At 36.0% G+C, this 17,933-nt stretch overlaps 1 protein-coding gene across 1 annotated transcript; it reads left to right on the plus strand.

The window, feature by feature from the left end:
• The first annotated feature begins 2,488 nt into the window (after positions 1-2,488).
• On the plus strand, positions 2,489-9,532 carry LOC109244736 (probable metal-nicotianamine transporter YSL7). Its single transcript, XM_019411876.1, has 6 exons — positions 2,489-3,075; positions 6,352-6,515; positions 7,057-7,154; positions 7,240-7,374; positions 7,831-8,020; positions 8,144-9,532. Exons 1-6 carry the CDS (start codon positions 2,631-2,633, stop codon positions 9,248-9,250), a joined length of 2,139 nt encoding a protein of 712 aa, XP_019267421.1. The 5' UTR covers positions 2,489-2,630; the 3' UTR covers positions 9,251-9,532.
• Positions 9,533-17,933: the final 8,401 nt, after the last annotated feature.

A 17,933-nucleotide genomic window follows, 5' to 3' on the forward strand; every position in this document is an offset into this window, starting at 1 on the left:
GACTTTTTCACTTTCAACTTAACAACATCAGGATTAATCATTATAGGTGAGTGATCTGAGCAACCTGGTAACGTGTAGATAGCCTCCACACCATTATACTGTTGGAACCAATCAGCATTCCCAAAAGCCCAATCTATATGACAATAAATTCTGATATCTGCATCGCTATTGCTCCATGAGAATTTGCAGCCTCTTTTTGTGATTTGACCCACCCCAATATCATCAATATAGTTTTGAAAGTCAGTTATCTCTGTTTGATGAAATGGGACTCCATTTATTCTGTCATCCGCATGTAGCACACTATTAAAATTACCTATTATAAGCCAAGGTCCATTACTTTGAATATTCCTCAAACTTCTCCAGAGTGGGATTCTGTGCTGAACAGTATGTAGTCCATATATAAAGGTTATGTAACTGGTAAAGGATGAATTCTTATCCTTGACTAGGCAGTGTATTATCTGATCTGAGGCATCCATTACTGTGACTTGAACATTTACTACTTTCCAACCTATCCAAATTCTACCATTTGGTGCATAAACATAGTTATCTTTGAACTTTTAATCAGCACCCATCTTCCTCTGTATTGCTTTTGCTCTTTGTTGTTTGACTCTAGTCTCTGGGCAAGCTATCATATCTACCTTATTCATCAAAAAGAACTTTTTGAATTCTCGTAGCTTGTAGGACTTATTCAGTCCTCTTATATTCCAGGCCACAATAATCATGGAGGGTTATGATTGATATGATTGGTACTCTCAGCTGCCCTTTGAGTTTTATCATTACTAGAAGATGGTCCCTGATGACTTTCATTTGGTGGCCTTTCCAGTATTGTCAGGGGTGCAAATGAATTTTTTCGAGCTAGTTCTTAATTAATATCCTTATGACTCTTTATACCAGCTGATCCTTGAGTAACCAATGCATGTTTGCCTCTATTAGTCACTTGTATTTCTACTACTGTCTCCAGCTGTGTAGGTTCCTCTTGTGGTAAAACCTTTGTTATGTTATTTCCTGTGTCTGTTGCTTTTGGCTTCCATTCCATTCTTGTTCTCTTCCTCCTTCTTCTTTTATGCTGTATTGGTTCCTCATCCTGCTGTGTTGTTTGTTGAGACTCACCAGTACCATGCCCAAACTTGTTGCAATCCAAGAAAAGCTTTGGTTTTCATTCAAAATCCACTCTCTGCATCCAACTACTTCCATCTGGCTTTTCAATGAGTATTTCATCTGGTAGTGGCTGTGTGATATCCATCTCAATGATTACTCTAGCATGTGAAATCCTTTCACATTGTGCTGTAAGTTTATCAGTGCAAATAGGTTTGCCTAGCAGACTAGCAATCCTACCTACGTTTTCCTCAGTCCAACATTGGATAGGCAGCCCAGGTAGGTTAACTCATATAGGAACTATTCTCATAGATTTATTCTGAATCTGAAAATCCGGATCCCAGTCCTTCAAGACCATAGGTCTGCTATTGAAGGTGTAAGGTCCATTTTGCACAATTAAATTTTTGTTCTCCATAGGTTCAAATCGAAAAATAAAATACCCATTGTCATGAAGAAGTACCGTTGGTGTCGTCACTAAATTCCGTACTCCATAGACGAAATTAAGCATCTCCTTGAACGACAAATTTCCCCCTAGCACGTATCCAATAAAAGCTGTTTTCCATCGCTTACACTGTTGTTCTATCTCCTTCAGGTTTAGCTTGGCCATTTTCACTCCATCCTTTACTACCGGAGGGTAGAACTTCAGTTGCATGCCCTGTGTTTGAACTATGTTGCCTTTAACTACCTCTGCCATGGTCTGCTTTGTACTTTGGGACCCAGCTGAATAGGTTAATTTCCGCGCTGCTAGCAATCCTGGTTCCATTACTTGCGATTCATCCTTCTCCGTTGCCGGTGGGGCTTGCATGACTGTAGGGGCACTCCCCATACCTGGCATCCAATGTAACAGTTGCATTGGGGCTAATTTCTAGGGAATACCACTTTCTGGTGTAATTAATCTATTCAATAGTATCAATTGGAAGAGGTGATTGTGTAGGGAGGGGAAGGTGATTACGGCGTGTCACTGTGGCCGGCAAGGTTAGCTACCTTGCTCAACGATCGCCAGAGTTTCTCTCTCTCTCTACATTCTCTCTACATTCTCCTGTTTTTCAGATTCGGAATTTAAATTATATACTTAAGAATTATTAAAAGTCACAGCAGTTAATAAATTAAATATTGTAAAAATATTTAAAAAAGTGTGATAAAAGAAAAACTTCTTTTATTAAACTGAAACGATGAAAACAAAACCATCCACATCTCTATCAAGAACAAGAAAGCGTTCAATTCAATATTTCATATAAAACCATTATAGTAATGCCATATGATAGTCATATTCAGGGCCAACCCACCCCCACCCCCCCTCAATTCCCACCCTCCCATTGCACCCAACCCACAACCTGATAAGGACAACCATTTCCATTTATTTGGACATGAAAAAACCTTATTGTATACAATATAGTTTGACCCACTTAGCAGCACGCATTTTTATTCACCTTTCATCTTCAATTCAATAAATACCAATCCTCATTTCAAGAAAACAAAGCAAAATTAAACAACCCCAAAAAAAGAGTATACTTTTAGTATACACCACAAAAACCATGGATAGATCCAACAGTACCAATAGAAGAGAACCATATCCTTCTAATGAATACTCAACAAATAATACAAATTCTCGAGTTGATTTTCTAACCAAAAAAACCAATGAATCCCATTTAGAACCAGAAGAAGAAGAATGTACACAATCTGTAGAAAGAATATTTGAGTCAAAAGAAGTTCCAACATGGCAAAGTCAATTAACATTCAGAGCATTTTTTGTGAGCTTTATATTGGGAATTCTATTCACTTTCATTGTTATGAAGTTAAATCTTACTACTGGAATTATCCCTTCTCTTAATGTTTCTGCTGGTCTTTTGGGGTTTTTCTTTGTCAAAACTTGGACTAAGTTTCTTGAGAAATCTGGTTGGCTAAAACAGCCATTTACTCGTCAAGAAAATACTGTTATTCAGACTTGTGTTGTTGCAACTTCTGGCATAGCCTTTAGTGGTAAGTAATTCTTTAGTTTAATTTCTTCCTCTCTTTATCCTACTTAAAGAATTTTTCAAATTAAACATGATTAACTTTTACAAGATTTAACTGATAGTCTTAGTTTTCGAGTTACTAATTGTGTGATTATCTTTTTAATTGTGTAGTTATCCCTGCGTTACATAAGATAGGAATAAAGTCTGTGTATATATCGTATTTTTTGCAGACTCCAATTGTAGGATGACAACGAATATATGGTTGTTGTTGGATATAGCGTAAAAGCTCCTTTTCTACTATTACTGTACAGAATAGTTAAACTTTTAGTTATATTCATCGACATATATTATTACACTGTGTCAGAGTATTAAGATATTTTATTTTTTCATGATGACCTGATCAAGAAAGTATAATATATCGATGTAAAATTTTTTTTTCCCTATAAGCTTTGTTTACTTGAGCAAAGGGTATAGTAGAACCTTAATAGTAGCAAATAATCTGTTTTTTCTCTTCATGTTACTAATTTTACTTTGATTATTTACCTTTAGTTATTTTTTAAGTGATTAGTTTAAATTTAAAAGAGAATTCAATGTAAGTTTGACTTCACAAAAGAGTTTGTTTAGCTGATGAGATATTTTTACTTAATGTGGAAATCACTTTCCATAAAGGTGGGGTTGGAAAAAAAAATTGTATTGTATTTTTTGTCAAAGCATATGTTTATCTTATTTTGCTATTAAATGGAGAAAGAAACAAAGTGACATCGCCATTAATGCATGCTGTAATTTTGGACTATATACTATGTCATTATTTGGTCCACGGGATATTTGTTTATTTCTCTTTAGGCTTCTTGCTTTGCGGTGGCTTTGTGGACTCCATAGTGTATAAAAATATCACCGAATTTAGGCATCAGTATTTGTAAATATTAAATTTCAATATTCAAAATATCAAATATTCTAAAAAGAATTTCCAGTAAAATACATATAATCAAACGTCTTTATAACAGCCTTATTTTTTTCGAATTTTTTTTAACTGTTATAGTAAATTGTTGTATTATAGAATATATATTATAACATAATATAAAAATTATTCATAAAAAATTTGTTTTTATAGTGAATTGATGCTATTTTCACTTACATATTTTTAGCTTGTTCAAGTGAAAAATATTTTAAATAAAATAATTTTTCTTACTAAAAATAATGTTTTTTTCATATGAAAGTCATGTCCCAAATCGAATGGTTTAAAAAAATTCAAATTTAAAATTCCAATATTTTTTTAAAAATCTATCAAATATTATCCAAATGCTTACTTTATCCTTTACACGCGTGAAAAGGTGTGTGGGGTTCTATGGAGGTGGTCTCATCTCGTTAGGCTAAATGTCAATTTCTGGAATAGCCATAAAAGCCCTTGTCCTTATTCTTCTTTAATATTTTATCCATTTTGTTAAATATGGTTTAATTTGATTGGATAAATTTTTGATGATACGTAAAAGGTACTTCCTCAGGTTCACAATAAGTGATCAATTTTTACCTTTTTATTTTGATAAAAAATAAGTGTCCATTTATATAATAAAAAAATCAATTTGTTTTTCTAATAATACCCTTATGTACGTATCCCTAAAAGTTTTTTACTCCTCATAATAAATTATGTTGCAACATTTAATTAAGGGTAGTTTAGTCAAACTAACTATTTTTGTCTAGAATTTAGTATTTCCTTATTGGGTGTGTCCAAGGGAAATTGGTCACTTATTGTGGATCGGAGGGAGTACTTTTCATTCTTGTGGTCATAAATTAAAAACAAGTTAAAAAATACCCTTTGAATTTGCATGTAGTGTCATGTCAGTAAGTGTCATTAAGAATGAAATGAAAATGTTATAATTAAAATTTAATTTAAATTATAGAAATATAACATTCACTTTTAAGCAAAAAAGGCAAAACACTTTTACCTTTATATCTTTATTTATTTAAAACTACTCTTATCACACTTTGCACTTGTACGTCCCTTTCTAAGATGACTTGTGATTTAAATTTGCTATCAATTTCTGTACTAGAGTAGTAAAAAAATATTCAGGTTGGTGAATTAGTATATTCTTAGATTCTGAAAAATAATAATTAGTGAGTTTAGTCAATAGTGTGAATTATTGATTAATTTAAAAGTCTTTGCTACAACTGGAGTGTCATTTACTTGACTTGTTGGACTAATATGATTACCACTTACGCAAGCTGGAAATTTGCTACACACATTATTTTAAGTCTTTGTTATGATCTCCGCAAGTGGTGGGTCAACCTAATAATGTTGGGCAAGTTACACATTTGGCCGGTCAACAAAATTTTTTTATATTCGCTAGCTAATATATAAAATATATACACTAAATATATATATTTTTTGTATATTACGCATTAATATACACAAAATATATATATTTTGCCGGCTATACTTTGTTGCTTAATTTCCCAATTGATCATCATTTTCCACATTTATATTCATAATAACCGCATATATAGGAGAATTATTATTGCTTTAGAATATTGGAAAATAATTCCTCTTATGTTCAGACTACTAACATGGCTAGATCCAGATTAAGGATCTTAATCATAAGTTATAATCCACTACTAGTGCATAACAACATGTCGAACGTTTAATCAAAAACTATATTTAAAATCATTTAATTATTTATTGTTTAACTCGAAAAAAGTCGTTGTGCTAAGTCTACCACTGAACTTCAATTCTTGAAGTACTTGTGAAATTTTCAAGATTTATTTGAAAAGTATTTCAAGTTAAATAATGGTTGCTAAAATTGGAGAAATTGCTAAAAAAATTTAAAGAATTATATGACTATTTTATGTCTTCTGTAATGTTTCTTAAATTGTTTGTTACTGGAACTTAAGCTATAATCTCTACAAGTTTTGGAAATCTAATCAAGTATTTTCCTATTAGCTGATGAATTTAAAAAATAATTAAGAAGTCCAAACTATAAGATGGAAAGAAGATTTGAAATATGAGTAGTGAATTTGTTGGATGTGTGAAGAAAGCCCCATATGGAAAGTAAAAAAAAGCTAGTCCGCTGCATAAAGCATCTGCATTCACGCTAGCTCTGGGGAAGGGCCGCACCCAACCTCACACCATTGGATACTCTTAATGGTGTGAGGCGTGCGCGCTTGCCCTAAAACGAACAATATCACACCATGTTAAACCATACGAGAAATTAACCTCTTCTCTTCCAGTTCTTTTTAAGGTGCTAAAAGTAGCTCAAAATGCAATAGCTCATATTTGGTTTATTTACATATTACCTTTGATGAGCAGGAGGTTTTGGAAGCTATCTTTTTGGCATGAGTGAAGTTATTGCTAAACAGTCAAATGAAGATAATGCCGCAGATAATATCAAGAACCCTTCTTTGGGATGGATGATTAGTTTCCTTTTTGTTGTTAGCTTTCTTGGACTTTTCTCAGTGGTTCCTCTTCGTAAGGTACATTCTTAACTCACAACATCTCTAATCCATCTGTTATAGTTTCATATTTTCTAGCACAATGAAACTTCTATAGGCTATAGTCGATACTTTGTTCATACTTTTATAAGGGGAAAAGGTTCAAATTTGCCCCTATAATACGGGACAGTTTGCCCCTATAGGTCAGGTTCGAGCCGTGAAAGCAGCCACTAATGCTTGTATTAGGGTAGGCTGTCTACATGCGGCCCTTTTTCGAAACCTATGTAACGTGGGATGCCTTGTGCACCGGGCTGTCTTTTAGTATGCTAACGCCAGGGATATGAATGGACTTAAATCGTAACATAGAACAACGTGAGGAATTTTGGGTAGTACTGGGCAAATTTTGACCTTTTTCCATGACTTTCATCTGTTTTTTTTTGTTTTTGTTTTGAGAGGTAAAGAAAAGATTCAAAATTTGGAGCTGTGCAATAGGTAGTTTGGAATGAATGGCTCCCAATTGATGCAGTTATTCTTCTTTTGTTCATATAAATTGCAGTCTTGATATAATGTAAATATGTTTCAGATTATGATCATAGACTTCAAACTGATATATCCAAGTGGAACTGCAACTGCTCACTTGATCAACAGTTTCCATACACCACAAGGAGCTAAGCTAGCCAAGTGAGTGTTTCATACGTATTTTACCAGACCGGCGTTTCTTATAAATGAGAATACTAATTTTTTTTTTCCTAATTGCTAACTGCAGGAAACAAGTAAAAGCTTTGGGAAAGTTTTTCAGTTTCAGCTTCTTATGGGGTTTCTTCCAATGGTTTTTCACAGCAGGAGATGGCTGTGGTTTTGTGAATTTTCCAACGTTCGGTCTCAAAGCCTACGAGAACAGGTAGGTTATACATCTAATTAACATATATGACCAGGTTTAATTTCAACTTTTGAATGGGAGCCTTGGCGTAACCGGTAAAGTTGCTGCCACGTGACCAGGAGGTCACGGGTTCGAGCAGTGAAAACAGCCTCTTGCAGAAATGCAGCTGGCAAAAATTTAACTTAACTCTTGGACTCTAATTAACCTCAAACTTCTACATCTGCTGCAATATTCTCTGATTTTTTTTGCATGTATATTGGGAAACTAAGCTGTTTTGTACTCATTCTGTAACTTGGAAGCATATTTCTTCTTATATTTAGCTTATATAAAGGAAGTTGATAGCATCCATCTTAAGATTCTATTTGCTCTTGTTGTCTGTGTCTCTCATTATGTCCTCTCAACTTGTTCTATACAATGTGACTAATTTTCTTCCTATTTATCATTTTAATTGTTCGACTTATTTCTCCAATCGACCAGGTTTTACTTTGATTTCTCGGCAACATATGTTGGTGTTGGGATGATATGTCCTTATCTGATCAACATATCTTTGCTAGTTGGAGCTATCCTTTCATGGGGTATAATGTGGCCTCTTATTCAAGACAGAAAAGGTCATTGGTACCCGGCTAATCAAAGCGCCAGCAGCCTTCACGGCATACAAGGTTACAGGGTAATCTCCCCTTTTCGCCTTCTCTTTTGGAGAAGAATGATGAATATGAGTCGACAATTTTAATTCTTTTATAAAACTGAAAAGAGGCTTTTCGCGTTTCCATAATGCTCTGGTGTATTGCAGGTCTTCATAGCGATCGCCATGATCCTTGGTGATGGTCTGTACAACTTTTGCAAAGTACTTGGACGAACGTTATATGGTATATATTTCCAAATCCGTGAGAAAAGAGCAGGCTCCGTCCTTCCTGTTGGTGCCCGTGGATCTCCTACAGAGCCTTCTTTATCTTATGATGATCAGATACGAACCGAGCTTTTCCTCAAGGATCAAATCCCTATGTGGGTCGCAATAGCTGGTTACGTTAGCATTGCCATCGTCTCCACTGTAACACTTCCGCATATTTTCCATCAACTTAAATGGTACTACATCGTGGTAATTTATATTTTTGCACCAATACTAGCCTTCTGCAATGCTTACGGCTGTGGTCTCACCGACTGGTCATTGGCATCCACGTACGGAAAGCTGGCGATCTTTACTATCGGGGCATGGGCAGGGGCCGCTCATGGTGGGGTTCTAGCAGGATTAGCTGCTTGTGGTGTTATGATGAACATAGTCTCCACTGCATCCGACCTAACACAGGACTTCAAAACTGGTTACATGACGTTGGCTTCTCCTAGATCCATGTTCATAAGCCAGATAATCGGCACAGCAATGGGCTGCGTCATCTCCCCTTGTGTATTTTGGCTCTTCTACAAGGCATTCCACGACTTAGGCATTCCAGGTTCAGAATATCCTGCGCCTTATGCTCTCGTCTATCGTAACATGTCTATCTTAGGGGTTGAAGGTTTCTCAGCTCTACCAAAAAACTGTCTCACCCTTTGTTACGTATTCTTCCTTGGAGCTATTGCCATCAACGCCTTAAGGGACGCTGTAGGAAAGAACAAGGCAAAGTATATTCCTCTTCCAATGGCAATGGCCATACCGTTCTATCTTGGATCCTACTTTGCTATTGATATGTGTCTCGGGAGCCTGATCTTGTTCATCTGGACAAAGATAGACAAGGTTAAGGCTGATGCATTTGGACCTGCCGTTGCATCTGGACTAATTTGTGGTGATGGAATCTGGACCTTGCCAAGTTCGATACTAGCTTTAGCAGGCGTGAATCCGCCTATTTGCATGAAGTTTCTATCGCGGAAGGATAATATTAGGGTAGATGGTTTCATAAATCCTTGAAGTCCCTTACACCAGGTTTTATCCGTTTCTATTGTTCTGTTGGCTTTGTATGTCACCTTTTCCACCAAGATTGTTTGATGTCCATAGTGCTATGAACTGCGATAAAGCATCTCCGCGCAGATAGAAGTTTACTTAGAGAATATGTTGATTTCCAACAAGATAGAAGTTTACTTGGAGAATATGTTGATCACCATATCAAGTTGTAAATGTGATGTATTTTAAGTACTCCACAAGTTTATTCTACACTTCATTATGTTTTGATTAAGTGTTGATCATTATTTAGGTATGGAGTGAAATGATATACTGCTTTGAACAAATGTATGCGCTTTGTAGCTGTATATGTATAATGTTGTAGTGCGAGGGAATATTTTGTGTGCAGAGGCGGAGCCAGGATTTCAAGCTTATGGGTTCAGGATTCTAATCGTTTTAAGTTACTGGGTTCTAACTGTTGGGCACATGCCCATGTTGTCCAACCAAAGGCCCAATGACCTAATCCTATTCTCTTTTGGTTTCCAATCCTATTTGGAATTGGATTCGGTTTATTCCTATTTTGAGTGGGTTTTGGCTTTAAGAGAAAGCACCACTCATGATCTATAAATAGGACAACCTTGGAGAATTATTCTATGCTCATTGATACAAGTCTTTGAAAGACTTAAGCACATAAGAGTAGGTTTTGAGAGAGCTTTCATCAAGAGAGAAGAGAGAGAAAAAAGTATTTGTTTTGCTGCAGATTTTTATTCCGACCAGCCAACTTCAAATCACGTTTTCCGATTCGTTAACCGTTGGATCGGGCTGAAATTTTGACTGAGTGTTCATAACATCTTGGTCTTGGATTTGAACGGTGGAGATCGGATTTGGAGGCTCGTAGCATCTGATTTCGAGCCTCGAACAGCTGCTTCGTTTTGTGGATTATACTCTTTCTTCAATTGATTAGTTGTTGCTATTGTTGCTCCGTGTATGGCCCTTGTTGTGTAGCCAATTTGGAGAACTTTTGTAACCCTCTTATTGTTATAGTGGAGCTTTTTGGATCTTTGTGATCCCGTGGTTTTTACCTTCGATTTGAAGGGTTTTCCAAGTTAAAATTTGGTGTTCTTTATCTTCTTTATTTTCGGGTTTGCCTCTTCCTCGACATAACAGTGGTATCAGAGCCTTGGTTATTTATCTGGGTTATTACGGAATGGAGGCGAATATGAGCAAGATGGTATGTTTAAATGGGAGAAATTATAATGTTTGGAGAAGCAAGATGAAAGACTTGTTGTTCGTGAAGAAGATGCATCTACCCGTTTTTTCAGCTCATAAACCCGAGAGTATATCCAATGAAGATTGGGATCGAGCACCAACAAGTATGTGGATATATACGGCAATGGGTTGAAGATAATGTTCGCAACCATATTGTGAACGAGATACATGCAAGATCATTGTGGGAAAAGCTAGAGACTCTTTATGCTTCAAAAATCGGGAACAACAAATTGTTTCTGCTAAAGCAATTGATGACCTTTAAATACAAGGAAGACAGCCCTATCCTTGATCACATAAATGATTTTCAGGGCGTCCTTGATCAGCTATCTGGAATGGGGGTTAATCTTGATGATGAGATACAAGGACTTTGGCTTCTTAATACTCTGCCAGACTCTTGGGAAACTCTTCGTGTTTCTTTGACAAATTCAGCTCCTGGAGGTAAGGTGACCATGGAATATGCCAAGAGTGGTGTGTTGAACGAGGAAGTAAGGAGAAAATCGCAGGGTTCATCCTCACAAGCAGATATCTTGGTTACAGAAGACCNTACATGAATGCTCCTGAAACCTCTCTTAGAGATCTACAGGGAGAAGCAAAAATCCATACGCTATCCTCCTGATGAGTATGTACTTTTGACTGACATGGGAGAACCTGAGAATTATGATGAAGCCATGCAAGATAATCACAAAGATCATTGGATCGAAGCGATGGAAGATGAGATGAAGTCACTCAATGAGAATGGCACATGTGAGTTAGTGAAATTGCCGAAAGGTAAGAGAGCTTTATCTAACAAATGGATATTCAGAATAAAGCAAGATAACCATACCTTTGCGCCTAGATACAAGGCGAGGTTAGTTGTTAAAGGTTTTGGCCAAAAGAAGGGAGTTGACTTTGATGAAATTTTCTCCCCTGTTGTGAAGATGTCTTCTATTCGTGTGGTTCTAGGCTTAGCCGCAAGTCTAGATTTAGAGGTTGAGCAGATGGATGTCAAGACTGCTTTTCTTCATGGTGATTTAGATGAGGAGATTTATATGGAGCAACCTGAGGGTTTTGTAACTAAGGGAAAAGAAAATTATGTCTGCAAATTGAAAAAGAGCCTGTATGGAGTGAAACAAGCTCCAAGGCAATGGTATTTGAAGTTTGAATCTGTCATTGAAGAACAAGGGTACAAGAAAACTTCTTCAGACCACTGTGTATTTTTCCAGAAGTTCTCTGATGATGATTTTATTATTTTATTGCTTTATGTGGATGACATGCTTATTGTTGGAAAGAATAAATCCAGAATTGCAGTCCTTAAGAAGCAGTTGAGCAAATCGTTTGCGATGAAGGACTTGGGGCCAGCAAAGAAAATCTTGGGCATTCAAATCCACCGACACAGAGATAGAAATGAGTTATTTCTGTCCCAAAAGCAATACATTGAGAAGGTACTCAAGAGGTTCAATATGACAGATGCAAAAGTGGTTAGTACTCCTCTTGCTAAACACTTCAAATTGAGTATTAGTCAGAGTCCATCTACTGATGAAGAGAAAAAGGAGATGTCTCGTATTCCTTACTCTTCTGTCGTTGGTAGCTTGATGTATGTTATGGTTTGCACTAGAGATATTGCACATGCCGTTAGCACTGTTAGTAGATTCATTTCCAATCCTGGAAAAGAACATTGGGATGCAGTAAAATGGATATTAAGGTATTTAAAAGGTACTGCAGATTTGAAGCTGTGCTTTGGCAATGGCAAGCCTGAACTTGTTTGTTACACAGACTCTGATTTAGGAGGCAATCTTGATAATTCAAGATCCACTTCCGGTTATTTGATCACTTTTGCAGGGGGAGCTGTTTCTTGGCAATCTAGACTACAAAAGTGCATAGCTCTATCCACCACAGAAGCCGAATATATTGCTGTCACAGAAGGTGCCAAAGAACTATTATGGATGAAGGAGTTTATTAATGATCTTGGCTTTGAGCAGCCACGGTACATCTTATTTTGTGATAATTAGAGTGCTATCTTTCTCGCCAAGCACTCCACTTTTCATTCTAAGACCAAACATATAAATAGAAAGTATCATTGGATAAGAATGGCCGTGGAAGAGAAATTATTTGAGGTTGAGAAGATTTCAGATAAACATGATTTTTGTAGAAAATTGGCAGGCATGAAGCCTGTCAATAGTTCCTCTACTTGAAGACACATTTGGCCCCTTGGCTGGAGGGGGAGTTTGTTGGGCACATGCCCATGTTGTCCAGCCAAAGGCCCAATGGCCTAATCCTATTCTCTTTTGGTTTCCAATCCTATTTGGAATTGGATTCGGTTTATTCCTATTTTGAGTGGGTTTTGGCTTTAAGAGAAAGCACCACTCATGATCTATAAATAGGACAACCTTGGAGAATTATTCTATGCTCATTGATACAAGTCTTTGAAAGACTTAAGCACATAAGAGTGGATTTTGAGAGAGCTTTCATCAAGAGAGAAGAGAGAAAAAAAGTATTTGTTTTGCTGCAGATTTTTATTCCGACCAGCCAACTTCAAATCACGTTTTCCGATTCGTTAACCGTTGGATCGGGCTGAAATTTTGACTGAGTGTCCATAACATCTTGGTCTTCGATTTGAGCGGTGGAGATCGGATTTGGAGGCTCGTAGCATCTGATTTCGAGCCTCGAACAGCAGCTTCGTTTTGTGGATTATACTCTTTCTTCAATTGATTAGTTGTTGCTATTGTTGCTCCGTGTTTGGCCCTTGTTGTGTAGCCAATTTGGAGAACTTTTGTAACCCTCTTATTGTTATAGTGGAGCTTTTTGGATCTTTGTGATCCCGTGGTTTTTACCTTCGATTTGAAGGGTTTTCCATGTTAAAATTTGGTGTTCTTTATCTTCTTTATTTTCGGGTTTGCCTCTTCCTCGACAAAATACTAACTTAATAATTTGTACATGTTCAATGAAATTTTTAAGACAAATACAGGGTTCGAACTAAAGCTACTGGGTTCGACCGAACCCGCTGGCGGCACTCTAGCTCCGCCTCTGCTTGTGTGAGGAGATTGTTCTGCTTTTTCTTGAATTGCTGCAGCTAAGACCCGGGCTGCTGTTGGTTTTGGTTTGAATGAATTAAGTTCTGGTTCTCATTTGAGACCTTTGCATTTGGCCTTGCTGGGACCGAGCAGTGGCGGAGCTAGGGGGCGAAAGGGGATTTATCCAAATTTCCTTCACCGAGAAATTATATTGTGTATATAAGGTTAATTTTTTTTATGTATATATAGGAGATGTTGACAACAAATAAGATACAATTCAGTGATCATAGGTGATACATGTTCGGAGCTAGCATATTAGGTGCGGGTTCGGTCGAACCCAGTCACTTTTGCTTAAACATTGTATTCGTACAAGAAAATTTATTATATATATAAAAAAATTTAATTGTGAACTCAATAACTAAGACGAGCTATGAGCTTCATGGTAAACTTAAAATCCATAAACTTCAAATGGCTCGTCTCTGTATATCATATTATCATGTGTCCGTAATCTCCTCGTTTGTATCTTTTCCCTTTTTCTTGCTCTTTTGAGCTCAAATTAATTGCTTGACCTTCGGCCAGTTAATTAGTTTTGAGAATGGTATTCATATGCATATTTCTGAATCTAGTCTAAAGTTAATGTCTCAAAAAATTTAAGTTTAAAGTTTTATATGCTGCTCCAAAGATAATTATTTTGTTCCCTTTCATGGCCACAGCCCGTACCAACAATAAAGGGAGCGCTTTATCCCTAATATAGGAGAAAAAATAAAAAAATAACCTGATTTATAACTGATAATTAAAAAATAGTCACAGTTTCAAAAGCAATCGAAATTTAACTACTTTATTATGTAAAGATAAAATCTGAACAAAAATACAAATCCGGAAAAAATTTAACATAATATGCTGGAGTTCGATTTTTTTTTTTTACATATGAGATTCAAGTATAATGTACTGGAATTTTATAATGTGTTGGAAGTTTATACGTCTGAGCTCCATAGTCCAATATATTATGCTGGAACTTTCCGTGTGCTGGAGTTCCAACATAATATCCTGGAAGTTTATACGCGGGAGCTCCAAAACCCAGCATATTATACTGGAACTGCTCGTGTTTTAGCAAAATAGTGATTATTTTTAATGACTTTACAAATGCTGGCTATTTTTCAATTACCCGTCCGAAAACTGGCTAGCCCATGCTATTTTCACCCCAATATAGGACTTCTCGGTACGAATCAAAATTGGAATTTTTACCTCCTATAGCAAAGGTTGATACCTTATTTATTTTAAATAAATACTCTTTTATAAAATTATATTCCATAGCTACCTTTTGATTTTTATAGTCAAATATCTATTTATGGTCACCTCCTACCCTTAAGCCATAAAATATGCTTTGTATTATTTTTCTCTCTCATTCTTTCAGATTTTTTTCCACCCTCTCTCTCAACGCCAGTCTTTCTCCATGAATACAACCACGATTCTCCACTGATTCATCTCCATTGTCTCGTAAAATTTTCAATTTTTTTACTCCAAAGTTGTGGTAAGTGTTAAAGTTGATAGATTTTCGACTTTTACAATCCCCCTGTTGCTATTTTTGCCCTAAAAGCTACCTTACATGTTACTTCCTCTTCCATCCGCTTCGGCTATGGCGAACTGGGCAGAAATCGACGAAATATTTGCTGGAAAAAAGAGGAAGAAACCGGAACAACTAGAAAATTCAAAATCAAGCGGAGATTCCATTACAGAGCCAAAAAAGCTGAAGAAAAGCAAAGATAAAACTAGTAATAGAGTTCCTAACATGTTATCTGAGCCGCCACGTCGACAGAGGAAAAAGACGACGGATGGGTTAACGATATACACTTGATCGAAACGGGAACAATGGCGTTTCGAGTCAGAATCGCAGCCCACTCGACGAGAGGACATCAGGGTTGGTCCTGAACAAAGACGATGGAGTTTGGGGCTGAGCAACTTGAAGATTCTGTTAATATATTTTCAATGTATTTCAATGTATTTCGTTGTATTTCAATGTATTTCATTGTCTTTTTTTCACTGTGTTTCAATGTATCTCGCTGTATTCCATGTGTTTTCTTAAATTCACTGTCTCGCTGTATTCCAAGAATGCATTCATATATTTTTTTAATTAATATAATTTATGTATTCAGATGTATATATGTATTCAAATTGCTCTGTTTTGTTGTATTTATCGGCGGGAAAAATATTCAGCATATTTCACGTCAAATACAGATTATGGGTGATGTAATTGAGTTAGTTGAGTTATATTAGGAGTCTATTGTGTTAATTGATTCACTTTCCGTTTAAAAATAGCTTAATAGACCACGATTTGCGCTATTTACATTACATTTATTCACAAATACATATCGTGAATACAGTCGAATACAGTCCTAAAAATATGCTGAATACAATCGAATACAGCCGAATACAATAATTGTCTAGCTGGAATCCCCTGTTTCACGCCGAGTTTTGCTACTGTATTCATGAATACAGTAGCTTAAATACATCGAATACACTCTATAAAAATTAAAAATATAGCTATAGGAAATAATATAGTAAATGGTAGCTACAACTAGCTACCCACTAAACAATAGTGGTTTGTGAAAATTTTTCATCAAAATTTAGTCAGATTTTAATATGGATACCGGACACCGAATTAAAAACCGAAAAATGGCCACAGCCCGTGAATTTTTCCTTTCCCTTTTCCTAGTATTCATTTTGGGGTTGTACAAAACTTGTCAGGAATTTCTTTTATGGTGAAAGCTTACAAGGAGTTGTAATGTTTGAATTTAATTTCCCTTCTGTAGATCTAAATCTTTTATTTTTCCAATTCAACCAAATAATCACAAAAGTCAAATAAATTACATTCCATAATAATAATATAAGCACTTGCATTTGCTTGAATATACTTGCATTTTCAATTTCTTATTTGGCATTATTCCCTCCAACTCCAACAACTCTTTTAATTTTATTCTAAGACCCTACAATTAAACTAGTCATTAAATCTAAAGAAAATCTTTGATGCCCTTGTTCTCTATTTTGTTCTTTGTTAATTTCTTAGGCATTTCGCACAAATATTTTAGTCTTTCCTAATTTCTCACATTACCATACTTTGTCTTTCTTTTTATTTTCTTTGCTTAACTGCTTTGACTAGAGTGTCTTGATGAATCCAATCCCGAGTGAGTTATGTGCCATGTGCGTGTGAGGTTTAGGTGTTATTCTGTGCATTGCATTTGATGCCTAGAACTTGCCCCGTGTGTTTGCAAAGTGAAATAGTAGTTTTATTCAGTCTTGGAAGTGATATAGGCGTTTTCTTGTTGAGCCAGATATGTATATTTTACCCAGCTAATTGTTATGTATCGTAGTTAATCCCTTTGAGCCTATAATCCTTTTTCTTTGGCAACCACATTACAAGCCTTACCCATTTGTTTGAATTAACCATCTATTTGAACCTTTTCACCTCTCATGAGCACTTGAATTGTTATGAACTTTGTAAAAGTTAAAGTGTGGGGTGGTTGGTTTGGCTTTTGAGTGGAACTAATGAAATAAGGAGAAAGGTGCACTGTTTTGAAAAAGGAAGAGCCACTTGAATTGAAAACAAAATAGTTGGATTGTTGAAAAAAAAAAAATCTTGATAAGTGGTGGCTCTTGACGTAAGTGTGTTTAAAGAAGAATGGGTAATTTACATTGATGTGAAGGTGGAATTTTGGTTTGACATAAGTATGGGGTTTGAATGTTAAAGTATATGTATTAAAGTGCTTAGGGAGGTGTAGTCACCCTTATATCTAAATGTATCCTACCCGTCCCGTAGCCTACATTACAACCAAATAAAGTCCTAATTGATCCAAGATTGAATGAGCTCGATTAGTGGAGTAGTACACTGCGGGCAAGCTTATGGTGCATCTTTTGTGGCATATGAATGTTATTTCTGAGAGTGAGTGAATTCTTTCTATCTTGAGTTCCCAAATGTTCTTAAATTTTATTGTGTGGAACTACTCTCTTTTGTTGTGTGAGGGCACTTGATTCATGAAGGAAAGGTAATGTCAGTCACCTCTATATTAGAGTAAGTGGGTGAGTTGCGAATAACGTGTGGTACTTGTGAGTCAAATCTTGAGGTGAAGATGTTACGCTTTTGTGCTTAGTCTATTTTAAATACTCTTGGTGTGATGAGTTACGAGAATTGTTTAAAAAGGTCGTGTCTATAAAAAAAGTGGAGTTTGATTGCTCGAGGACGAGCAATGGTTTAAGTGTGGGGTGTTGATGATAGGCTATAATTGCATATTTTAGTCGCTTATTACACTCGAATTTACTGTACTTTAATTGAGCTTGCGCTTTAATCGCTAGTGTTTTGCACTAATAGTAGTTTTGATGATTAATTTAATTCAACTATGTATTTTTTTTAATTTAAATCAAGATCAAAATGCTTATAGGAACAGCTCTAGTTGATTTCC

This window comes from Nicotiana attenuata, unplaced genomic scaffold (assembly GCF_001879085.1).
Source record: "Nicotiana attenuata strain UT unplaced genomic scaffold, NIATTr2, whole genome shotgun sequence".
In the NCBI taxonomy this organism is placed as follows: domain Eukaryota; kingdom Viridiplantae; phylum Streptophyta; class Magnoliopsida; order Solanales; family Solanaceae; genus Nicotiana; species Nicotiana attenuata.

Excerpts from the sequence above, each read along its gene's own strand:
- LOC109244736 (XM_019411876.1), top strand. The coding sequence starts at position 2,631 with ATGGATAGATCCAACAGTACCAATAGAAGAGAACCATATCCTTCTAAT. Across the intron at positions 3,076-6,351 it reads TTCTGGCATAGCCTTTAGTG|GAGGTTTTGGAAGCTATCTT; the intron begins GTAAGTAATTCT and ends TTTGATGAGCAG. Across the intron at positions 8,021-8,143 it reads ACGGCATACAAGGTTACAGG|GTCTTCATAGCGATCGCCAT; the intron begins GTAATCTCCCCT and ends GGTGTATTGCAG.